This window comes from Ochlerotatus camptorhynchus, unplaced genomic scaffold (genome assembly GCF_037179485.1).
Source record: "Ochlerotatus camptorhynchus isolate MF236.1 unplaced genomic scaffold, CSIRO-AGI_Acam_v1.1 ptg000191l, whole genome shotgun sequence".
Taxonomy (NCBI): domain Eukaryota; kingdom Metazoa; phylum Arthropoda; class Insecta; order Diptera; family Culicidae; genus Ochlerotatus; species Ochlerotatus camptorhynchus.
The window spans coordinates 419,036-445,103 of record NW_027040681.1 but is presented as its reverse complement, the minus strand read 5'-3'; the positions used below and the strand labels follow the sequence as shown (position 1 = coordinate 445,103).

Genomic DNA, 26,068 nt, shown 5'->3' with positions numbered 1-26,068 from the left:
AAAGCCGATCGTCATCATTTTCGACTCTGAGAGGTGGAACGGATTTGGGATGAGTTTTCAGGACCTTGGCTACCTTCCAGAATGGTCTGGAGCGGTCGTCCAGATTCTGGACAACACGCCCGAAACTTTCATTTCGGAGTGAGTCCATTCTGGAAGCAATCTCCTTGTTCAGATCGGCCATTTCACGTTTTTTGCCCAGGTCTCCAGTCCTCTGAAACTGGCGTCTACGCACATCAATAGCAACAAACTTACCCCTCACAGGAACTTGTCGAACGCATGTTTCGTCAGCCTCGGATATGGCCTGTTGGAGTCCTTCCAGCGCCCTGTCGATGTCATCTACGGTGTCGAGCAGTGGATTTTCATCGATGTTGCTGTCCACCATTCGTCCGTACTGCACCCAGTTGACATGGTGGTAGTGTTTACGCAGGTAGCTTCTAGCAGGAACCACGTTGACACCGACTTCAGTAACCACCGGTTGATGGTCGGAGCTGAGATCGTTGTGCGCCTCCGGCTTGGATAGTCCGATGTTTGACAGGAAGAAGTCCAGGGCGGAGGGATTTCCCGCCGGAGAGATGAAAGTTGGTTCGTCCGGAAATTGCACAGTGTACAGACCATGTTGTGCGTGGTCGAACAATAGACATCCGTTCCGGTTCCGCTGGTAGTTCCGCCAAGCTTCATGGCGGGCGTTCAGGTCACCCCCAACGATGAATCGGGAGCTAGTACGAGTGATGGCGGTCAGGTCGTTCTTGAATTGGATGCCTAGGCCGTTGTTTGTGGTACACTGACGTGGGCAGTAAACTGCGATAAACCGGACGTTTCCAGTTGCTGATTCACTGACGGTGAAACATATCTGGTGCCCCTATATATGCAATTATATTAACATCCAAAATCCATCCTATTTGACATATTCTGCACAAAAGAAACTTTCTGCTCCGCCCCATTCATAAAAAAACTGCGGGAAATCCTGTCAGGTTCTGAACCTGAAACAGGACACAACCCTTTAATTTTTCTTCTTCTTCTTCTTCTTCTTCTTCTTCTTTCCTTTATTTAACGTCGGTCTCTGTCCGCAATCTAGTGCCAATCACCGACGGACATCGGCAATCGAATGTGCAGGAAGGCAGCTTCCACACCTGCGTAGGATATCGCACCCATTCAACACACATGGGCCGGGACCAACGGCTTTACTTCCCTTCCGAAGGAAGACGTGGCCAGAGATTTTTATGCCTCAGAAAAATCCCACCGACCTCGGCTGGGATTGAACCCAAGCATGGAAAAATTCATTCACTCGCGCGAGCACCACAGAATCAAAATAGCCATCCTCACCTACAAACAGATTGCCGAACGAGTGTAAATTCTTCCAACCAAGTGACTCTGCAGCTCGACTCAGAACTGACAGCAGTAGAAGGAAAGAAGGATAAGCTAAAAGGCAGCCGAACAATTTTCTCTAGCGAGGGAGAACCAGATTGAATGCGTAAAATCCGAATGCTAACGATTTAAATAGCCGAGTCAGATAATTTTTGGCTCACTGATTTAAATCAGTTGAATTGGCCAGAGCAGTTTTATGTTATTTGCGTGACACTTATGTTTCTGTGCTACAGTATGACAGTTTTCTCTCTCTTAATAGCGATTTATATGTGTTAATATATGTTTAAAGCTAGAAAATAAAAAGTGATTCTTTCTGCAAAATTCTCATTCAGCTCACTCAGCAGAATGCAATCGTAAAAGCACAGACAAACAGACATAACACTTGCAAGTTGTTCGTCGAACAAGCATTTAACGGACAATTTAAAAGTATCGTAGTTGGTAGTACCGCCACCTGTGGCGCGCATAGTCTATTCCCTTGCGTTTGACGTTTACACACTGCCGCCATCTGTTCAGTGTAGTGCCCACCAGAGTGTACTCAACAGATGGCGGTAATGTTTTAGCGACGATGTTTTACAGTGAGAAATATTCAATGTGTTATGTCTGTTTGTCTGTGGTAAAAGGCTCAGCATGGAAAAAATAATAAGAGAGGAATCATCCACACTACTACACTCAGGCTCTGAACCATTTGAAGGATTATTTTAACTTTTGGTTAAAATTTGACAGATGGAAAGTTATCGATTAACCCTGCTATCCGAGCGTGGTTATTTCTGACAGACAAGAAGTTAAATTTTGACGACCGTGGCTCGAAAACCGGTCGATCGACAGCACGGGGATTTTCGAACATAAGAAATAACTTTCGAAATGTCACTTTTAACTACGAGTTAAATTTAACTCGGCAAATGGTTCACAGCCTCAGAATCATTCATGTTACGCTCAGCTGTCTGTTTTGCTCAATCCTGCGCTCATCGAAGAAAATAGAAGCAATGCCAATACGAACGAAATCAGTGCGGCTCGCACAAGTTGCTGTTCGTTTCTGATGTTGTATGCGTGTGAGTGAGTAGTGAATGCAAAATGGAACGTTTTTTCCCATGCTTGATTGAACCCAGACCCATTGAGCTGTTAGAAAGCAGTCACGTTTACCACTACACCACCGGCGCCGGCAAGTTTTTTTTCCCGATGAAAATATATTGCGTATACGTATAGACGAGTGCACGGATGGATTTGATTTCACTCATTCGACAAAAAGTGACACAACAGCGGGGCCCTGTTTACTAAAAATGAACACATAAATAATACTCACGTAACATTTGAAGCCGGCCTATCAACTTTCGTACACAAAACTTGTTGAGCTTTTTTGGCGTGAACCGAATATGCCCACGCAAACTAACAACACCAAAGGGTAGAGGAAATTATCCCCTTCCCTATAGTTAGAGCTTCCAACCCGGGATGTCCCGGGATGAAAATCCCGGGATTGTTACATTTCCCGGGATTTCCGAATCCCGGGAAATTAATTTAAAAATCCCGGGATCGCGTGTACCCCAGGATTTTTTTATTTGAGACTCTTTTAACACTTTAAACCTTTCTTGGAATATCTGTAGCAGAATTTGAATCCAGAACTTTTACATCTTATGAAATATATCTCTTCCCTTAGTTTGCCATTCATTCTGATTTTTCGAAAGAATTGTACACAGACATCACGTTTTGTATATGATCGTTGTACAAGAAGCACTCGTGAAAAATACGATCTAGCAGTGAAACAAACCGTGAACATTTTGATTCAATCCGGTTGAACGTCGTGAGATGTCCATCACTCATAGTTGATCTAAAACCATTGAAATGCATTGTTAAGATGGTTGGAAGTACGTAGTGCTAGTCTCAACTGATGAAAAGACTCAGTATTTGCAGTTTTTAGAGTCCTTCCTTAGATTAGCTAGCGGAATCTTGTCGTTACGTTGAAAGGTATGCATTACCTTTACCCGTTAGTATGTAATCTATGTAATCCTAAAGCACGGCAAAATAGTTTTTACAAATACATTCATGAGAGAAATCATCCACCATAATCATCATGATCTGCACAGACTATTGTGCAGTTTGGCTGACAGACATAATATCACGTCCCATTAGGGAACTTCTTAGATGTCAAGAGACATTCATTTGATTTTAGAGAACTTCATAGAAGTTCGTGGAACTTCGTAAAAGTTCAGGGAACATCATAGATCTTCAGGATACTTCGTAGAATGTTAAACAACTTCGTGGAAGATGATTACGGAACATCGCATGAATTATTTGAAATTCATACAAGTTCAGCAAACTGGGCAGAAATTCAGTTGTACCCATCGAAAAATTAAAAGATGTAAGCTATGGAAAAATCTTTGAAGTACTGGGAACTTCGAAGAAGTTGCCGAAAAATCCCAGGATTCCGTAGAATATTCTACATATTCAGGGAACTTTATATAGGCTTTGAGTTTCATGGCACTGAGCTTAAGTTCAAGAAACTTCTTGAAAGTACACGAATCTTCGTATAACTGCTATTCACGGATTTGTGATGATATCTCTGGATATTATTCAAGACTTTCCAACTTAATCAAGTAATGTTCTGAATATTTTTAAGTGTTCAAAAATTCAAAAGACGTCTTCTTGACATCCTTCCCAGACGGAAGTTTGATGAGAGAGTATTTAAAGGATGTACAGCTGGTCGGAGATTTAAAGACCTCTGGATATTTTTCAAGACTTCAGGTCGATCAAGTATTATTGTGAAGATATTCTCCCAAAACTGAACGTTGATCAGAAAGTATTCAAAAGATCTCCAGCTAATCGAATATTTCCGTGAAAGTCCTGTGAATATTCAATTGGATCAAGTTTTATTTTGGAACATCCGATTTTGGTTACATTATTCATATTCAACATATTCAGGAAGAAGCTTAAAATATGAAATCAAAAACTTCATTTATTTAAAAAAAAATCTTCATATGCCAGCTTAAAATAAAAAAAAACCATCGGAAGTCTGCTTCAGCTTCCGCATGTCTTGAAACAACTTCACATATCATGAAATGTCTTCAAAATGTCTGCATATCTGCCTTCACAGAATTTTAAATGTCTTCAAAATGAAGATATGTCGTTAAATCTGGTGTCCCTAGTATTAAAGAAACCTCCTTTTTTAATCATTCTTCTAAGGAGATGAAACATACATTTCAGAACATCGCTAAAAGAAATTAGATACATACGAATATTAAAACAATTTACTGCCTTTATTGACTTCCCGGGATCCCGGGATTTCCCGGGATATCAAATAAATATTTCCCGAATCCCGGGATGGTGAAAACCACCGGGAAATGGAAGCTCTACCTATAGTGCTCTTGGTTTGCGTGGACGTACTTCGGTTCTCGTGGAAAGGACCTAGCCAATCGTTTACAAAAGTTGATGGGCACTTTTCAAATGTTACGCGAGCATTATTCATGTGTTCATTTTTAGTAAACAGGGCCCCGCTGTTGTGTCAATTTTGTTTCAGTAGATGAACAAAAGTTCACCCGTGCACTCGTCTATAGACGAGTGCACGGATGGAGTTCAGTTCACTCACTCGAAAAAAAGTGACACAACAGCGGGGCTCTGTTTACTAAAAATGAACACATATGCGTTCATTTTTAGTAAACAGGGCCCCGCTGTTGTGTCACTTTTTGTCGAGTGAGTGAACTCAAATCCATCCGTGCACTCGTCTATACGTGACGTAGTGTACGTACGATAAACGTCAGCAATCTCTATACTGCCGAGATGAGTGAAAAGAACTTAATTTTGGGTACTTTTTTCTTACCGTGTAGACGAAAATAAATGTGTAACACTAGAAAAACATTTCAAAATGTCCTATCTGTCATTGAAGCTGATTGGAGAAAAATTGATTTGAATTTTTGCAATATATTTTAAATGCCATTTATAATTACGACATAAAACGATAATCTTTTGTATTCTCAAATGCATAGGAAACACATAGAATTCGACTGAAGTGTATGTTTTTTCGTTTGATTCATAATTTTCAGGTTTAATTAGTGATTTTGTTACATAGGACCTTTGGCTTTTTTCAGTATCAGTTAGGACCTGTCAAATTGGTCTGATTGCAAAGTTAATGTTACTTTGGACCTTGGTAAGAATACGATTTAGAGGTCAGATAATTACAACTACATCATTATTTGTAATTGTTGATGGGCTTAAAACTACTATTCTGCCAATTTATTAAGTAAATAACGTTTATAATAAGAACTTGTCCATTATTTTTTTCTGATGTATGCAGGAAAAATGTAAGTGTATGGAAAATTTCCATATTTTTTTAATATTCGGTATATTTTTATAAACAAACTCTTTTTTGTTCATTCTACATGATTCGTTTTACATTTATTAGCTCAAGCTGTTCATCAATAATTTACATTCATTCATGTTATTCGATCAAATCTACATCGCTGTCCTCCAGTGGATCGAGATCCCGAGCGGGATCCACATCAAAGTGGTCTACAACGGTATTATTGCTCTGATTCCTGTTTTTTTCTGGAACTAAGTATTTGAGGAATGTTGCAAAATAATCTTTTTGCTTGACATATGGCATCAGTTTGCGTAAATCGTCCAATTTAGCACTTGGCAATTCACGCTTGTAATATCACATGTCGGATTTGACAGAATTTTGAATAAGCTTTTGCTTTGGTGTACTCCTGGAATCGCAATTAATTCGTCAACTCCATACCAGAAGCAGAGCGATTGATTACAGGCATCGTAAATGAAACTTTCTCATATCCCACTTCCCAGTTAGATGTTGGATCCATAGGAATTTCTAAAGTTTCATGTTGATATTAGTATAGCATTTCCAACTAACTGTTATGAGTTTTAGTTTTTCTATTCCACGTGAAACACGAGATGAAACAAAGGTCCTAATAGCATTTGTAATTTTTTTTGGTTGAATGACAGATTGGACTGTAAACATGTTTAAGGTCCAATCAGAGAGCTTTGCGATATTATAAAAACTTTCAAATTGGACGTTTTTTTCACATGTTTTTATAATTTTCTGAATATTGATAATTAAAATTTCTAGAACAATACTTAGAGATGGTGAGCTCTGCAGTACAGAGAAGCATTAAACTCGATTTGTTTACAAATGTCAGATAGGACCCTTTGAAATGTTTATCTAGAATAAGATAAAAAATATTCACGGCGAATGAGAACGACTCAAATTCGAGTTTAGTTCACTCATAATCGCCAAAAGTGCACGAACGAATATTAGCGTCCTATAAAACCATTTCTCCATTATCACCAGCATGATACAATCTTTCCTAAGTAAATTCACTTAATTTCCACTTTCATCCTAGTGGAAATCACACAAATTCACCATTTTCCGAAAAATGCAGCTGCGCAGGAGGTAACCTCTAGCCACAGACAAACAGACATAACACTCACAATCACATTCATCGCAAATAATGTTTTAGTTGGGAATGTGCTTGCATTTGTCATGGTGGCGCCACTGAAGCATTGAGCAAGCCACCACATTTCGAACTTATCAGTGATGCCAGTTCTTTTTCACGTCGAGTTAGTAGATCTCAGCTCTTGAAAATAATAAGTGGTCATGTCATCCTACTGGAAACACATACCACATCTGAAGAATACAGAAAAAAAGATGTTTTGCTGTACGATTAACACAGAATTCGAGAACAAATCATATTGATGACTGTAACATTCTATCAACTTTTACCAGTTATTGGTGTTCAATACTTCACCATGAATTTCATTGATTGATACATATTATATTTTTTGCTGGGGAGGAGGGACATAGTGAACAGCTGGGGCATAGTGAGCTTCCTGCAGTTTGGCTCTGGATCTCCAGATGCATGAAACAAATCAACTGGTAGTAGGTTCAATATCATTATGATATTGATCTTACCACCACCTGTTCACTATGCCCCTCTTACCCCTACACACATTAAAGTGATGAGCAGTGGTAGAAAGGGCACTAATTAGTTATGCATTACTTCGTTTAAAAACTTGTTTCCAGCAAAAAAAAAGGACACTAAACAAACAAAACAAATCCCTAAAAAAAAGACTTAGCTTTTGTGAATTTTTCCAACGGATCCGTATTTCTACAGATTTCAATCAGTTCTATAGGTCTACGGAAAATTTCGTAGAACCGACATCACTGACTTCCATCTGTTTTGTTTTCATTCAACACAGCTGATGCGTTGACAGAACGAGGAAAAGCAACTGGTGAAAAAAATGGCATGAACGAGGGATGCTCTGGTTGCACATCAATGCTTGGGAATGTGGATGATAGATGGTGCACGCAGAAAAAAACACTGAGGCGTAAACCAATAAAATATTTTGTTATTATTTAATACGAAATTTCTATTTGTTTCAGTTCATAATGAAGTTTCAAATCAATAAAGAAGCCCATTTAAATCAAACCAACACAATTTTTAAAAATCTTTTTTATGATTGCGTGTGTAATGCACGTTTCAAACTGTCAGTCTGTATCGACATCATAACATTGTTAATAAAAAAGCAAAAAAGTAAAATGATCATTTTCCTTGGCATTTTCTAATATTCTATCATTTCAGGAACTCCTCCTCCACCAACAATAACATTAGAATCTACACCATGGTGTACAGAAAGGCGCACAAGGGAAACATGTTCTTCCAGCCATTCACGCTCCAAATAATTAATAAAAAACAGTGGCTTAGTTAGTAACTTAATTGAAACCATAATTGAAAAATGTGGGTGTATTATAAATCCTCCTTCTAGTAGTTCTCACCAGAAGAGAAGTTGACAAAATTAACAATATCGATGAATCCGATCGGGTAGTTTTAAAATAGCGTGTCGAAAGATAAAAGGAGACAAATTAGTCAAAAGCAGGTAAAAGTACTGGGCGTTGGCACAGAGAACAGACATGGAGGCTCGAACATAATTTCTCTAAAAACTTGTGTAAAGATTCCTATTCGACTTAAGCGCCACTAACGGTGACTTCCCCACTTAAAAACCCTCTTTGACAACATGATGGCGCTGGCGTTGCACAAATTACACTAGACACTAAGTGCTAGTAGCGCCAAGTGGCAATTTTCAACAGAAAATTTATCGATACTAGCGCCAAATTGGTCGAAAGTGGAAAATTTATAGAGAAAATCAGGAGATGCTAACACCACGTAACGGCGACGTTCCCACTTATTTTACATAAGTTTCTGACCGAACTTGAACGTCTGTTCTCTGTGGCGTTGGTTTCATTTTTCTGACAGTGCACGGAGATGAAAAACTACCCAAAATTAAGTGCACGCTATTTTGAGGCTACTCATTTTTAAGTCGAAAATCACTCAGTCCAGCCAAAAAGGGAAGATACTCAAAAATGAGTAAACATGATTTTACTCAAATTTGAGTAAACGTGCCTACACGGTAACCGCAAAATACCCAATAATAACTACAAAGTATTCATTTACGAAGGAAACTGGGACTACCCATTAAAGAAGTAAAATTTTACCCATGTATGAGTAATTACGACTACAAAAACAAGTAGTAATTATTCATTTTTAAATAACAAATACTCATAAATGGGTAATAGTTTTACTCATTTAATGGGTAGTTCCACCCTAATAAAAAATAACCATAAACGAACGATAACCCAAATCATTGAACTATTCCACAAATGGTTTGGATGATACCCAGAACACGTCGTTAAGCAAATTAACCATACAATTTTTATTAGGGCAGTCTCCCTCGAAAATGCTTACTTTGTAATCATTATTGGGTGCTTAGCGGTTACCGTGTTTAAAGGAAACTGGGTAACGGTTACTCAGATTATAACATTTGTCAACTGAGTAAATCTTACCCATTTCAGTAGAAGCAAATGAATGCCCAATGAATGCTTTGTAGGGGAAAAGGCTCTAATGCTCAAAATCAGCTATTTATCAATTTATCTAGATGAACAGCGCATTGGGACGGTACTAATGGATATTTTGGGTAGCTATTGAAAATTTAGTTGATTGCTGAGTTTATGTATGTGCCCAAATTAGGGGCATTTAGGTCGACATTACATCCATTTCCCCTATATAAATTGTGTCGGCCAGGAAGATTATAAAAAAACCATTATGAAAATGGTTATTCTGTATTTATTGATACCAACAAACTATTTCAAGCGTAACATAACGGCACAAAAGTTTTTGTAAACAAACTTTTTAAGGCCTTTTAAACGCGAACCGAAGTATGCTCAAGCAAACCAACAACATCATCGGTTAGGGGCAACCACCACCTTTCCGAAAGTGGAATTGGTTTGCGTGGGCGTACTTTGGTTGGCGTGTAAAGGGCCTTAGAAAGTTTGTTTACAAATGCTTTTGTGCCGTTATCAAATGTTATGCCTGATTTGTTAGAGTTGTATCAACAATCAATACGAAGCTTACGATTTTAAATTGGCTCACTACTTGACTAGCCTATTGGTCCCAAGTAAACGATTAACGTATCCCATTCTAGTCGAAATTCTACTACTACACTATGTTTGTTTTGATTCGCCATGAAATTTTGACAGATAAAATGAGGGGTTCGCGGATTTTCCTATGTTTCGAGGGGTGCATCGATTAGCTTGGGACTGAAGCGAGTACCAGAGCTGAGCCAAAAAGTTGAGCACGTTATTTCGGGACCTTCTTGTCTTAGAGTTACCTCTATGGTTGTATACCTTACCAACTAGCTGCTGATAACTTTCGCCATCGAGGCTAGTCATAGCTGCTCTATTTTCACTGCATCACTTCTAAAAACTAATTTTAAACTCACTGCGTAAAAATCGCCTGTTTACAACTTCAAAGTGCGCCATTTTGAATTTAGGTAAAAAATTACAATAAAGTAATGAAATTGGGTTGTTAGCGGAATGCTAAATAAAACAGCAAAAGGGTTTATCTTCCATTTAATTCCACTTATTTAATTTTGGTATCCATGACAGAGGGAATGACACTGATGAAGACTGCACATTGTAGTCGAAATGCGTATCTGTCATGGATACCAAAATTAAATAAGTGGAATTAAATGGAAGATAAACCCTTTTGCTGTTTTAAAAAATTACATTAGAACCATTTACCCAGAATCTGGGTGGATCCCACCCTAATAAGCAAAAACCATAAACGAACTATATCCCGGATGGGTAAACTATCCCACAAATGGTTTGGATGATACCCCGAACACGTCGTTAAGCTCTATTTTATGGTTATTTTTATTAGGGCACTCATCGGAGCAAAATCAGTTCTCATTTTTTGACAACTCCATACAGCATGCAAAAATGAGTGCGATCAACCCAGTCACTGAGTAGCCTCAAAATAGCGTGTACTTTTTGAGATTTATGAGTAAACTAGACTCAAATTTGTGTGGATGTCATTGGCCGTGTAATATTTATTTTATTATTTTGAAAACCGCTGAGAGCAAGAATAATAATTCAGTGCTAACATTTGAAAACGGCGCAAAAGCCATTTGTAAACAAATGGTTTGTGGGCCCTTTACTCGCTACCCGAAGAACGCCCACGCAAACCAACAGCATCGTCAGGAAGGGGAAAATTTCCCCTACCCGATGTTGCTGTTGTGTCGCGTGGGTGTACTTCAAGTAGTGAGTAAAGGGCCCACAAACCATTTGTTTACAAATGGCTTTTGTGCCGTTTTCAAATGTTAGCACTGAATTATTAAATTCTGGAGTAACATGTCAGAAGGGCCTAACTCGAAAATGTAAACAAACTTTTTTTTTGTGTGTTTCGCATGATGACGTGGGCATTTTACGCTTCCATTAATAAAAAATGCGTAAAATACATGAAAACATACATAAATTATTTTGAAAGAAAAGGCCTAACTCATATTACTCAATTTTTGAGTTAGTCCCTTTTAGTGCAAAAGGGTATAATTAGAATCGGAACTTTTTACGAGATAGGCCTTTTTGTTAAAAGTATTTGTTTATATTTTCTCTCTCATTGTTGTATTTCTTTCATTATTTTTCGTATTAATTGCAAGTCGAATTAATTGTTCGTGATAATCGCCGGTCAGTTTATTATGATGGAGAACAATCGTGAGCATAGCAGAGGATTACAGCTTTTGTTGGGTAAATATTATTTTAATTCATGATTGTAGCCGAGATTGTAGCATTATTTAAAAATATTCAATTCCAGAAGCGGCAGAAGTTGTCCTCAAGGAAGACATTGATGTCAATATCGGTGTTGTTTGCGAAACACCAACCGTAGCGCAGTATGAGGAAGTGAATTTCACAGGCTGTCTGGCGTCTGGAAATTGTTCCCGGAACACGAGTGTCTCTTTCGCCAATATTGCTGCATCAACTCCAATTAGAGAATTTGGAGACCCAGTGATATTTCCTGCTCTGGACCTTTCCCAGTCCTTCATAGAAGAAGCACCACTCGATTTGTCGTACAGAAGCAATGAGACGTGTAGTGTTCTCGATACCCCACTGGACTTAGCTCCTGTCAGTCGTAACGAACGTACTGCATCTATGCCAGTGAATGACTGTGCTCCACTAAATTTGGCTCCTGTGAATAAAATCATTTCTAGATTGCCTATTACATTTTATCAATCGGTTAACAGCAGCCAGCAAGCTTATGCTCGTAGCCCTTTGGCACATCTGGACATGAATGTTATTACACATTCTCACACAGGTCCGTACAAAAACAGCAGTGCTGTTACGGTACCCAGTCCGGCATTAGCTCGCAGTTTTGGTTACAAAGTCCAACCACGATATGCAATGCACGATACTTCTGCCGGTAGTGTCCAAGCCGTGGCTCAGCCGGAACATTCAATCACCAGTGCTCACACAATAGAGAAAAGTCAACCAATGCGAAACACGGATTCTTGCGACACCAGTCGTTCAGGTACTTCATTTAATGATCGCGATCATGGACATAGTATTAATTTATGTTCAGAAAAATCAGCGGGAACAGATCAGAAGAAGGAAGCTCCGCTAATCACAGATGAGGACTGGATTCCACGAAGTGATGAAGATGATGATGAACAAGTTGGTGACGCTACTCTTCTGAACGATTTTTCGATACACGAATACTTTGAGCCGTATCGTAACCAAGCAGTGATTGGGGACGAGGATGAAGAAATCGTTGGCGTAAAATCTTGTGTTGATCCAAAGAAGTGCTTACAGTCTGATTACTCCGAAGGTATTTAATAATGTTTTGTTCTGATTAAGTTGTGGTTATGAATATAGATTTTATGAACAGGTCCGTCTTCCCGATCCGCTGTCGTTGGAATAGATGACCTTGGATTTATCGAGTTGGAAAAAGAGAACGTCATAGTCAAGCTTAATGCTCTTCGGAAACGAACGAAAAATAGAAATTTAAAAGAGAAAGGACTGGAATACAGCCGATACAATGGTGCCAAGGTTGCAGCACGCAGTGTTAAGCAAGCATGTGCCTGCTCAAAGCTTCGCTGTGACGATTTTGAATAATTTTTTGAAGCTTTCGTTTTCTGCGCAAAATCAGTTTTTGAGTTGCCATATCGCTGTATCGCATGTGAACACTCATACGGTGAGCTAAAAACATATTTATATTTGTATGCTTTAAATTTTATTCTGCATTTTATTTTAGGTTGTCAATTCGAAAAGAGAATACACTGTAAGATATTTTCTTCCAGGAGTTGGTGGGATGGCACGAGTGTGCAAGTCGATGTTTTTGGCCACGTTGGATGTTACATCCAAAAAAATGAGATGCTTAACCGTGAAGAAATTGAACGGCTTGGGAGTCAGTGCCGACGATAAGCGAGGTGATAATAGTAATAGAAATCCAATCAGCATCGAAGCAAAACAATACATCGAGGATCATATTCTATCATATCCAGCCTATACGTCCCACTACAGCAGGAAAAAGTCATCAAAGTTGTATTTGTCAAGTGACCTGAACGTTGCAAAGATGTATGAAATGTACAAATCAAAATGTACAAAAGACAGCTTAAATCCAGTCCACTATAATAGCTTTCGGCTCATATTTAAACAGTTTAATATGAGCTTCCGCAAGCCTAAAACGGATACGTGCTGCGAGTGTGATAGACTGAATATACAAATAAAACAACATGCTAACACGGCGGAACTTGAAAAAATCCAAGCCATCCAGCGAGAGCATCAAGAACTGGCGCAGTATGTACACGCAGCGAAAAAAAGGGATGTACAAGATGCTAAGGTCGATCATACGGTATATACCGCATCGTTCGATTTACAAAAATGCCTGCCAACACCCCATCTTTTGTGCGGGCAAGCATTTTACAGCCGGCAACTATACACTCTCAATCTCACCATTTTCGAAACTTGCCAGGGACGAAACTCCGCTCGATGCTTCCTGTGGGATGAATCAAAGGCTCGCCGGGGATCACAAGAAATTGGGTCGTGTATCCTACACAACCTTCGGTCTCTACTAAATGGAGATTCTTACTCTAAAGTTCGTGTTGTCAAACTTTATTCAGATAGGTGCGGTGGACAGAATCATAATATTACAATGTGCATGACAATGAGCCTTTTCATTGAGGAGTGCAAAAGAGCAAACCGAGAAATGACCATTCAGCATAAATTTATGGTCAGTGGCCATAGCCATATGGAGGTGGACTCTGTACACGCTGCCATTGAGCGGGCCAAGAAGCAGAACACGATGGATATTGAAACGCCGCGGGACTGGGCGGTTTTTATATCACAGGTTAAAAGAAAAATTCCGTTCAATGTTACGGAATTAGAGCAAAGCGATTTTTTCGCTTTAAAATCACTTGAAGCCAGATATAAACGCCCAAAGCATAACTCGTCAGGACACCTAATCAAATTCAAACAAATCATGCAGTTTGAATACCGCACTACCTCTCCTGGCGTTGTATTTTATAAAACGAATATTAAGGAACAAGACTTCTCTAGTTTCACTTTGGGCGATGAGAAAGTATTTCAAGACACAGATATGCCTCTCCCTCAGCTCTTGCCAATAGAAAAAGAACCGATTCCATTACCCAAGGAGAAGCTGGATGATCTTAAAAAGTTGATGCCATTCATTCAGAACAAGCAGTATTATGACACGCTACTTAAAAATCTCGTGGCACCAAAACGAGGCAGAAAAAGAAAACTGATTGAAAAAGACCACTTCGATGCTGATTTGGATCCAAACACTGACGACTGGCCAGTGGAATATTTAGAGGCAGTCGACAACGAGTGGCCTATGTAGTACAAATCACTCACTGGTTTCCCAGCAAAAACCCATCAACCCAGCAAACCCAAACAACCGTTCTACAATTATTGTTCAGCATTGTCATCAATCGTTATCCACATATATTAATACAAATACAATTTATTAAATAAAATATGTTGAACGTTACAAATCTAACTCTTATTAGTGTAGTCCGAAGTCTTATAACGGAAAACATTATCAGTCTAACTTTCCGCTTTCTTCATTGATCGCCACGTAGGTGTTGTATTCTACAAAGCTATAGCTTATAATAACAATCTTGATTTCTATTTTTCTGCCCGTTCTACAATCTTTTCAACGGTATTTTTGTTGATGAAACTGCTTTTTCTGAACAATACGATAGAGGCGGTCCATAGCCTGTACGTCCATTTAAGGGTGTCAGTTGGATACGTAGATGACTAAATCGTCGGCCGTATCGGCCAATTAATACCCAACCCACCGGTTTTATCACAATAAATAAAGAATTCAAAACAATCTGCAGCTAGTCAAAAAAGATCTAATCAAAATGCCATGTAAATAAAGATTCAACTAAAAGGTTCTAACTAAAATTAAAGACAAAATACGTGCTAACAGAAAGGGTCTAACTCAGGGTAACGAGTATAAAGGGACTATTACGGTTTATTTTCACATTTTCGCATTTTTTACATGTTGGTAGTGGATTTTCGACGGATATGATGCATTATACTTAAAGCTTTCGTTTTTGTGCTTCTTTTAGTGTTCCTTAATGATTTCTATAATGTTACTGTTTTAAATAGGATTTGAAAATTTATACCAAAATTTGAAATTTATTTTTTTCAAAACTGTCAAATTCTAGATAGGCCCTTCTGACATGTTACTCCAGAATTGTGCTACCTACACGGTGTTTCGTGAAAACCCATTAATGGGTAAAAAAATACCCATTTTCAAACCATGTATGCAGCTGTCAAAAAATGGGGGAATTTTGAAATCATAAAATGGGTGAAAAAATACCCATTTAAAGAATCAGTTCACGGTTGAATAATGGGTATATTTTTTACCCATTAATGGGTGAAAAAACACTTCGAAATTTTATCGTCTCATTTCCGTCACCGGCTCATTGGGAATGCAAACCTCGATGCAAACAGTTACTGTCCGCAGCATATTTGGCGAAAATAGACGATCTCCGGAAAATGTTAGAATCCAAAACGTTGGAGAGGCTTACGGATAAGTCAATACAATGGATAATTTGTATTATAATGTTTCGTGAAAAATTTGAGCGGAACACCTGCATTTATTGTGAATGTTTTAGAAACATTTTTACATCAACGAGCGCTTGCATCCTCCATTTGTAAAAATGGGTATTTTTTCACCCATTTTACGGTAAACACAATATAAGAAAATGGGTGAAAAAACACACATTTATTGACAGACCGCCCATTTACCCATTTATGAGTAAACCATAGTTTACCCATTAAATGAGGAGGGGCACTTTTAGCGGAAATGGGTATTTTTATACCCATTAATGGGTTTTCGCGAAACACCGTGTAATGAGTCACGCCAAGAGAAAAACAGTTGAACTCGCATCACGGTTTTCGAAAGATTCCCATTCTTTTCACTTGGCAACAGAGAACTTCTACAACAACTTAGGCTGTGAACCATTTGCCGAGTTAAATTTAACTCGTGGTTAAAAGTGACATTTCGAAAGTTATTTTCTATGTTCGAAAATCCCCGTGCTGTCGATCGACCGGTTTTCGAGCCACAGTTGTCAAAATTTAACTTCTTGTCTGTCAGAAGTAACCACGCTCGGATAGCAGGGTTAATCGATAACTTTCCATCTGTCAAATTTTAACCAAAAGTTAAAATAATTCGCCAAATGGTTCAGAGCCTTAAAATGACTTCTAGCGAGAGAAAAAACATGCGGCTGTAGTAAATCATTATATCAGTGATTTTGTCAAATTATCTTAACAAAAAATAGTAGAAATTCTCATTACTGATCATTACCGAACGTATCCCATGACAATTTAAAGCTCACTGCGTGTTTATGCTCATTTCTTCGATTATATTTTATATTTTATTGCAATACCTTTCGTGGACCTTTCATAGCATCGTAATGTTTATTTACTTTGCCCGATAAGTAGCCGGTTTGACGGTTCGATAGGTAGACTTGGCTTCACTCTTGGCGTGACTCATTATACACCGACTCTAGTGCTACTCCCAGGTGCTACCTATTAAACTATCTGAAATCGCACAAAATGGAACCAGCAGGAGGACCCTCCACTTCGCGCGGTGGCCGTCCGTCTCGAGGTTCACGGGGAAATGCTGGTCGGCGCGGGCGAGGATTTTGGCGTCCGTACCACCGTGGTGCTTCTGGGCCACCTCGTGAACGTCCCGTGGGCTTTGCCCTTCCGCGAATGGACGGTGGCGATAAGAACGATCTTTCATCGTCCGGATTGCTGCCGGGTGCTTCTCAAACTCAACCACTTCTATCGGTGATGCTCGAGAAAGAACCGTGTGAGTATCCGGGCTGGAAGCTGTACCTACCGCAGGAAGGTGAGTTGAATTGGGTATTGTATTGAATTCAATGCTAGAACAGTTTTGGTGTTTTTAGGGTACCGTGAAGGATCACAAACATTGAACAAAATTCAAGTAACAGAACGTCACTACGTAAAATATCCGGATCAGTACGCCCTAGCAGCGATCAGGACAAATTTGTGGTTTGAGTTAGATATCGCCGTTGCCGAAGCGGATGCCAATTTCGTACAAGACTGGCCTACATTCCGGCAAGACTTAGTTGACAATCCAGAGCAAACGTTGGCCATGACCGGTTTGGCCATGCACCAGGTTGTCACCAAATCACTTTCCGGAGAAATTTTCTCCCAATCATCGGAATCCTCAGCGTCCCAGGACAAATTAATGCTGCAAGCAATCCGGCCTCGTGTCGTAGGTCACGGGCCAGAGGTTCATTTGCGTCATATGAAAATCAACAGCTTTGGCAAACTATTTGCCGTTCGTGGGACAATCATCCGAGCTGGTAATTCGCAGGTCTGATAGCCGAGGCATGGAATGAGGTTATCATATTGATAGTGTATTTATGTTAGGTGCTGAATTCGTGGATGGCGTTCCGATGTTCCCTATGTCATGGCCAGCAAGCCATCCGCCAGGTCGATGGTGTTCTGACTCTTCCTACATCCTGCCGTGAAGGCTGTAAGGCAAGAAGTAATTTTATGGCTCAGAGATCGTCGATATTTACTCGAACAGAAGCGTTTCAAACGGTACGGCTGCAGGAATCGATGCTAGGTGCTCGCTCCGGACATGGTCAGGTTCCTAGAAGTATCGAAGTCGAGCTCACTCACGAACTTGTCGATGCCGTCTGCCCTGGTGATGATGTGACCATTACAGGAATCCTGAAAGGAAGACCCCAGGAAGAGAACAGCTCGAAGGCTCGGAACACGGCCAGTATGTACAAAATGTACATGCAGGCAGTTGCTGTTCGTAGCAACAAGAACTCGTCGACCAGCTGGCATCGTGCTGCAGAGTTTTCTGATTTGGATATGGAAGCCATACGTGCCATTCGATCGGAACCATGCGCTTTTCGTTTGCTGGTTCAATCTTTGTGTCCAATGATTTACGGACACGAAATGATTAAGGCCGGTCTGTTGCTTGGGCTGTTTGGAGGCTCATCCATCACGAAAGGTCGTCGTTCTGAGATTCATGTCCTCATTGTTGGTGATCCCGGAATTGGGAAAAGTCAAATGCTACAATCGTGTGCAGAGGTGTCACCAAGAGGAATTTTCGTTTGCGGAAACAGCACTTCGAACGCTGGACTGACGGTAGCTGTTCGAACAGAAAAGGGCTCAGGAGGATCCCTGGAAGCAGGTGCACTGGTATTGGCAGATCAAGGTGCTTGTTGCATCGATGAGTTTGATAAAATGTCCGGTAACCATCAGATTCTATTGGAAGCAATGGAACAACAGGTGGTTAGCGTGGCTAAAGCTGGAGTAATTTGTTCCTTACCGGCCCGGACATGTATTCTTGCTGCTGCCAATCCTTCTGGAGGACACTACGACAAATCAAAAACCGTTTCGGAAAACCTCAAAATGAAACCAGCTCTCCTGTCTCGTTTCGATTTGGTGTTTATTCAACTTGATCGACCAAATGCCCATCTGGATAATTTACTAGCCGCACATGTTCAGAGGCTGCACGGAACGAAAGAAGGACAATTTCCGCAGGGGGCTGCTTTCCAAGCGCTACTTACCGGAATGGGTAGCACCAGTCTGCACGGATCACAGGCGGAAGCACCTCTTCACGAACGGCTTAAGATCACAGCCAACGATAAAATGGACTTGCTGCCAGTCCAACTGATACAGAAATACATTGGTAAAATTTCCGAACCTGGTCATCTTAAACTTCGATTGATCAAATTTCCGCTTTTCAGCCTACGCCCGCAAGAACGTCCAACCCAAGTTGACGGAAGAAGCGGGGTTGGAGATTCGAAATTTCTACACCGAAATGCGTCACGCTCAGCAGGGAATGGACTCGATTCCGGTAACGACCCGTCAGCTGGAAGCTCTGGTACGTCTTACTCAAGCCCGGGCACGGACGGAGCTGGAATCGGAAGCGACGCTGAAACACGCCCAGGATGTTATCGCCATCCTGCGGTACAGTATGATCGATGTGTTCAGCAACGATGTGGGTGATTTGCAACCAAACAGGCTGATGAACGGAGCCGGAGTAAGTCAGACGAGTTTGGTCAAGCGGTTCGTCCGGTTGCTCCAGACGAAGGTGGCAGCACACAACAAAACCATCTTCTCGCTGGCCGAACTGAAACAGATGGCTGGGGTGGGAACGGATTTCAATCGACTGCTGGATGCACTAAATATTCAAGGATTTTTGCTCAAGAAAGGTAGAGATCTGTACAAATTTATGGCTGACTGAAAGGGCGAGACTTGACGATTTCTTAAGATTAGTTTAGTTATAAAGATAGTACGTACCTAAATATAGACTTTAATGGACCTGAACTCGGTAGTGATAGTTGTAGCGGCCAATCATTGAATTTGTTGATGTTTCATTTCATTATTCCATTTTTAGTGCCGACAGCACGAATCAGTATCTATAGTGTAAAAACTAATTTGTTAATATAAAACACGAAGTAAGTCCCAGGGACATCAAAAGCAGATATGCGTTTTCGGAAATTGTGAAAGTTTTGAAGAATTCCTTTTGAGCAGCTTCACGCCAAATGACGAATCGGAAAAACTCGACTTTCTCCGATTTGCATAAAACTTTGTATGTGCAATCCAGGGCCGGATTTGAGAGGGGGATATTGTCCCGGGCCCCCACTTGGGAGAACCCCCGGCCATGGAGGCTGAGCAAATATTAGTTGTATTTTTTTTTTAATTTATCATATTTTTTTCTGCTTAAGCAAATTATTTTCATTTTACGTTCAATCATAAAGTTTAGCTCTGAACTTCGGATTTAGTTTTATACGTTGGCCTGCCAATATATCTGAGCTTGTTGGTCACCAATTGTTCAGTTGAGGTAAAAGATCGTTCAATAAATTAGCTTTGATTAATTGCAAATGAAGGTCATTGAGGCCAATGAATGGCTGAGTTTTGTTTGTTTGCTGAACATCCCAAGTAATGTTCTTAAGAAGATTGCTTTTGAAGACTTTACGTATGTATAGAAGATAAATGTAGACATCAAGGCTTTTTTTTCCTTTGGTTTGTTTTTTTTCCGTCGATTTTGTTTTCCGTGCTGAGCACCAATGCTACCGACGTGCCAGGAAGGCAGCTCCCACACCTGGACCCTACCTATCGACCCATCAACTCATGAACCGGGGACCAACGGCTTCATGGGTGTTTACAATTCTTTTTACTCATTTGAATTGTTTTTATGTAGCATTGAAACAAAGAGGCAAAACGCAATTCTAAATTGAATACCGTAATTCGGGGGTAAATTGAATAATAAATAATATGGAAATTAATTCTTGCATTAGAGAAAATTTAAATTTACAAACTCATGGTATTAAAATCAATAGGCTAAGCTGATGCTATCGTTCCGCACGGTTACTAATTATATTGAGCAGTCAAATCGATGAGAGATAGTACCAGAGCTGAGCCAAAAAGTTGAACACGTTTCTTCGAGACCTTCTGGTCTTAGAGTTACCTCTATGCTATAACCATAGAGGTAACTCTAAGACCAGAAGGTCCCGAAGAAACGTGTTCAACTTTTTGGCTCAGCTGTGGTACCAACCGGTGGAAACTAACGATTTTAAATTGGCTCACTACTCGACTAGCCTATTGGTCCCAAGCAAATCGATTAACGTATCCCATTCTAGTCGAAATTCTAGTACTACACTATGTTTGTTTTGATTCGCTATGAAAGTTTGACAGATAAAATGAGAGGTTCGTGGATTTTTTCTATGTTTCGAGGGGTGCATCGATTAGCTTGGGAAAATATAATATCACTAAACAAACTTCTTAAAACGTGATAGATTTTAATTTACACTTATCCATACGCGAAAACTAATATTTTTTGATTTGGTACAGTTAAAAAATATGCGGAAACAGATGAAATCAGCGCCAGCGAAAACAAAACCAACCGTTCGCGGGCAGAGCCTACTCGGATCTCCGGGACCTGGGATAGTACCAGAGCTGAGCCAAAAAGTTGAGCACGTTTCTTCGGGACCTTCTAGAGTGATACCATAGAGGTAACTCTAAGACTAGTAGGTCCCGAAGAATCGTGCTCAACTTTTTGGCTCAGCTCTGGTACTATCTTCCGCGATGGACATCAGCAGCACAGGACCGTTTTCCGCTAACTAATTAGGGTGCCTTGTTTCGATTCACGACGATTCGAAAGAGATTCCTATCGTTACTGGCTTGGAGTATAGTCGCTTTATTCATAGTCTTGCGGATAAAATTTCGATCTATAAAAAAGCGGAACCAATTCAATATATTTTAGACCAACAATTGAAAAGGTACTATCAACTTTTATAAACAAAACGTTGATTATTCTTTCCTCGCCAATCGAACGCAAATTACCGGCATCATCGGATAGGGGAAATTTTTTTCAACCCAAAGATGGTGTTAGTTTGCGTAGGCTAGCCTTGAGTCACGAGAAAAGGGTTTCCAACTTTTTGTTCCCAATAGCTGATGTGTTCTTTTCTGTTGTTGGTCGTGATTTGCTCGATTGGTTCCACTATTTGACAGCTCAATTGGTTCCAGAGATTCTATCCGCCTGCCCCTAGGCTATATAGGGGAAATGGCTCTAATATTGGCCTATGGATCTAAGATCTGCTATTTATCAATTTTATCTAGATGAACGCGTCATAGGGACGGTTCTAATGAATATTATTGGTCGCTATTGAAAATTTAGTCGATTACTGAATTTATGTATGAGCCCAAATTAGAGACATGTAGGCCAACAATACATCCATTTCCCTTATATTATTTAAACATTTCGTTACTGCTAGCGTTTTTTTTAATTAAACAATAAAGCATTACAAAACAGGTTTTGAGTTTTGTACAAGATTCATCCATTTTAACAAGTGATTTGTATGGATTTACATTAAAATTCCTATATTTTGTAGAAAATTAACGAAATTTCAAGGGCTGTCACAGGCTTATCACCGTCGGTTAATACTTATTCCTGCCACCGCGCATTATTTTAATTTGGATTGCTCAATTAAGAGGATTGGATTTCGGATTCCAAGAAAACAACATTTCCCAACGATTATTTAAAAATAAATCTCTTATTTACAAAAAAAAAAGTATTCAAAGATCATACAAGTACTTATCTAGGTCGAATGAGCTTAAAATGATTCAGTTTAGAATAAATATATACAGCCTTGAACTAAGATCGGGTCTAACCTTACACTGGAATCGTAAGCGATAGTGTATTTTCGTTCAATAATGCTAACTACTCGCGCAACATTCATACATCGTAACGGTTCGAACACTGTTCGAATTGACTCTACGTTTTTTTTACTAGAAATGGTCACTGGGAATTCTCGAAGAGCGTTGCATACGTGCACAACGTTCGTTATAGGTAATCGGGTGTGTGTTCAGTGCTTTGGACTTTTAATCTAATGGAAATCAGGGACTGACTGTGAGAATTTGAGGACGGAGTTTTGTTTCACATGCATAACCCATCTGGAATGCTTTCGGCTTCTAGCTTATGTACAATTGGACAGGGGTTCTATTGGTTAGAATAAATATACAGAGAATATGCCTTTCGATGGCAGTCGCAGTTAGATAAATAGATTAAAACCATTTCGTCGTTGGGGCAGTTTGGGATGTGAATTCTCGCTGTTATAAATCTGCGGAAGAGGTCATGTCTTTAGAGGAGAGGAAGCGTTTGGAGACAATTTTAATCCTTACTCATTGTTTCCTGTTGGATTTCGACTTTGTAGCTAGGATTGTCGTAGGAAACTTCATTCTTACGAGGAGGAGTAATTGTGGCACTTTGCACTCGTCGTCTGGTGAGGATGAGCAGCAGTATCAGGGTGGACATTACGGCCAGAGCGGCTATCACCGCAACTACCACAAGCAGTCCGTAGTAATCACCCGGGGAGGAATCTGTGCCAGCTACCGATAATTTACCTGTAATTAAGATGTACGATTTTAGTAAAGGATCTTAAAGGAATGCCCTTGAAGCGCTCGTGCCTGTTTTGCCAGGAATTGCCGGTCCGCCCGGTTTGGTGATGAAGTTCACCACATTGCTCTTCTTGATGCTTCCATTTGTGAGATACATTTCTAACCATAGCCTGTATCGAGTGCCTGGTTTAAGATCCATGATGAGAGTTCCCGTCGTCGAATCCCGTTTCGCCACTTTGAATACACTGAAATTAAAGTAATTCCCCCGTTAACGACCCACTCTACAGATGTACTGAATCAAATTCCAACCTCGAATCTTCCTTGCCGCTATCACTCTGATAGATGGCACGATAGATGTTGATGTACTTGTCCTCTGGGTAGGGGACACCGGACCAGCTCACTTCGACGCTGCTCGCCTTAACTTTGCTTACGTTAACCACCACCTCAAAACCGTACATGTCAACACGCTGGGCAGTGGCAAACTGTAGCATCTCACCTGCACGAACCTCCTCGCCATGTCCCGGGAATGGAATGAAGAATATTCCTACCTCATACCGAGTTTGTGGTTTCAAGTTCTCCAGCGTGTACTCGCTCAGCGCCCGGTGGATCAACGGAGTTGCATCGTATACCATTCCGTCGATCTCTTTGTACCGAAGCTGAATGCCATCTACGTAGTCCAGCTCTTCATCGTCCAGCTTGCGCCACGTGATCTTAGCCCACGTAGCATTCACATCGTTCGTCTGTAGGACCGGATCTTGGATGATCTCCTTGAGGAAGTTTGTTGGCTGTCCCAGATGCGGATAATGTAGATCGGTGTTGATCAACGGTGGTGGGGTTATGACACGATCGGACGGCGTTCGGACGTTGTAGATTTGACTAGACGGTTGCGAGTTAACGTCACGAAGGACCAGAGTGATCTTAACTCGATATTCGGTGTTCGGTTCCAGACCGGGCAGTTCAAATTCCAGCTGGGAAGTGGCGATCAGATCATCGGGTGGGGCGAATACTTGCGCTTGCCACGTTGAAGTGTCGTTGTTGCGAGTGCGGGTGTACCGAAGTTCTACGCGGCCGTGTAGACCCACGTATACCTGGGGAACGATGAAGATCACCCGAACCGTGTTGGGATCGATGGCGTCCAGTGCAAGCACCTTCAGGTCCGCTTGGAGTGACGGGAAACTGAGGCCTGGTCCTGGAGAAATGGATGTTGTTTTGTTTAGTTATTACGGCATTTATGTAGGGGAAATGGCGGATTCGGCACTTCTGCATCTATGATCGTCAGGGGAGTTGATGAAGTTTTAGAGTGTTCGTTTTTTACACCTTCATGCAACAAACCAGCGCTCAAGGACTTTATTTTAACCCCTGACGAAAATAGGTAAACAAGCCGTAGTCGTTATTTCCCCTAGTTATTGTTTGGATTATTCTGTAAATGTCGTGTATTAAATAGAATGGAAATATAAGAAAATGTTCATAACAATAATGACAAGTTTACAATCTTGAACCATCAAAACATGACCAGTAAGTTCTCATAGTACCGGAACAAATATTGTTTACTTTTGTCGCATCACATTAGAAACTGGCGAGGGGGTGGGGCGGGACAATAAAACATAAATTAAAAAAAAAAACAACAACAAAACATGAAATAATTAGTTAACTTAAAACTCCTTTTGCATTATTTTAAGGAAATTTCCAGAGAGCAGTTCCACGCCAAATAACGAATCGAAAAAACTCGGTCTTCTCCGATTTGCATAATTGTGAGTTATGGGCAATCATTTACATTTTTACAAAAACTCGGCCATTTTGGATGTTGAAATTGTTTTCAAAATGGCGTCATATTTTTCAATAAATTGTAGCACGAAAACGTCACTTCTGGTCGAAATGACTTCGGAGACCAAGTTGTAGAGAAAAACAATTATCTTTCTGCAGTCCTCATCGTGCTCTCTTGCCATGTGGATCTATTTGCTTTTTGCTGTGTTACTGCTACCTAATGCTACATCAAATTTAAACAGCACTTTTCAGTGCTCAGTATTACATGCAAAATTTCTACCTTGGACCCCACTCGAAAATTCCTCTTCGATCCTCGGATTCTGCTTTGAAGTCGATTTGGACAAACTTGATTCTGCCACCATGATGCTTAAGCGAAAAAGAAAAAGGCAATCTCTTGATCTCCCTGCTGATGAAATTCAATTGAGCAATGAATTTTATATGCTTACGGATGATAAAAATGCTCCATCATCCAGGCAAAATTCCATTAAACATTCCCGGCTTAATGCCAAAAAGGAAAAGGTTCCCCCTATCGTTGTAATCACTTCCTATTCACATGCTGTTCGCAAGGAACTTTTGAACTTCGTGAAATTCAAGTTTCACTGCAAATTGGTCGTCGAGGTGAATGCCGTGTATTGGCAGAAACCTTGGACATATTCAAATGTCTTCTCAAGTACACGAAACGAAAATCAATTATTTAATTCATGTGTTTCACTTATATATTTTTGCCAAAGCATCAGCCTTATACATTCCATAAGACAAACCACATAGGTCCTATTAGAATGCATAAAAGGTATGTGTGACCGCTTATACATTTCATTTGACACATGATCTTTATTAACTTTTTGCAAGGCGTCTGCTCATTAGTTGACTTATACATTTTATGAATAATCAGCAATGGAAATTTGCCAAAAGGTATAAGGAGATTTCTATCCGTGTACCGTACTGAGAAGCAGCATATATTTTTTTTTACTTATGACACCAAAACTGAACGTCTGTTCAAGGTTGTCTTGAAAGGTCTGCCCAGTGGTGAATCCCTGGGTCAGATCAAAGATGAATTAACTGTTGAGCCTGTCCAAGTAATCACAATGAAAATGAAATCCCATCCTGGTGATTCACGCAACGGGATTTCGAATGATTTTTATTAAGTTCACTTCATGTCTTGTGAACTAAACAACCTTCAGG

At 40.1% G+C, this 26,068-nt stretch overlaps 3 protein-coding genes across 4 annotated transcripts in view; 1 reads left to right on the top strand and 2 right to left on the bottom strand.

The window, feature by feature from the left end:
* LOC135702299 (uncharacterized) overlaps nt 1–26,068 on the bottom strand; it is a 175,480-nt gene that overhangs the window by 44,668 nt on the left and 104,744 nt on the right. The window lies entirely within an intron of this gene.
* rec (recombination-defective) lies at nt 16,759–19,696 on the top strand. Its single transcript, XM_065223310.1, has 4 exons — nt 16,759–17,081; nt 17,140–17,573; nt 17,630–18,908; nt 18,967–19,696. Exons 1-4 carry the CDS (start codon nt 16,784–16,786, stop codon nt 19,464–19,466), a joined length of 2,511 nt encoding a protein of 836 aa, XP_065079382.1. The 5' UTR covers nt 16,759–16,783; the 3' UTR covers nt 19,467–19,696.
* Nucleotides 22,426–26,068, bottom strand: part of sas (stranded at second) — a 60,340-nt gene continuing 56,697 nt past the window's right edge. For both annotated transcript variants that reach the window (XM_065223325.1, XM_065223326.1), the window contains 4 exons: nt 23,432–24,311; nt 23,192–23,367; nt 22,907–23,128; nt 22,426–22,845 (listed from right to left, as the gene is read on the bottom strand). In XM_065223325.1, the coding sequence (XP_065079397.1) occupies nt 22,838–22,845; nt 22,907–23,128; nt 23,192–23,367; nt 23,432–24,311 (1,286 nt within the window). In that variant the 3' untranslated portion in view covers nt 22,426–22,837. The remainder of the gene's footprint in view (nt 22,846–22,906; nt 23,129–23,191; nt 23,368–23,431; nt 24,312–26,068) is intronic.

Bases quoted from the DNA above. Each gene is read 5' to 3' on its own strand.
- rec (XM_065223310.1), top strand. From the start codon at position 16,784: ATGGAACCAGCAGGAGGACCCTCCACTTCGCGCGGTGGCCGTCCGTCT. The intron at 17,082-17,139 runs GTGAGTTGAATT...TGGTGTTTTTAG, and splicing joins GCTGTACCTACCGCAGGAAG to GGTACCGTGAAGGATCACAA. The intron at 18,909-18,966 runs GTAAAATTTCCG...TCCGCTTTTCAG, and splicing joins ACTGATACAGAAATACATTG to CCTACGCCCGCAAGAACGTC.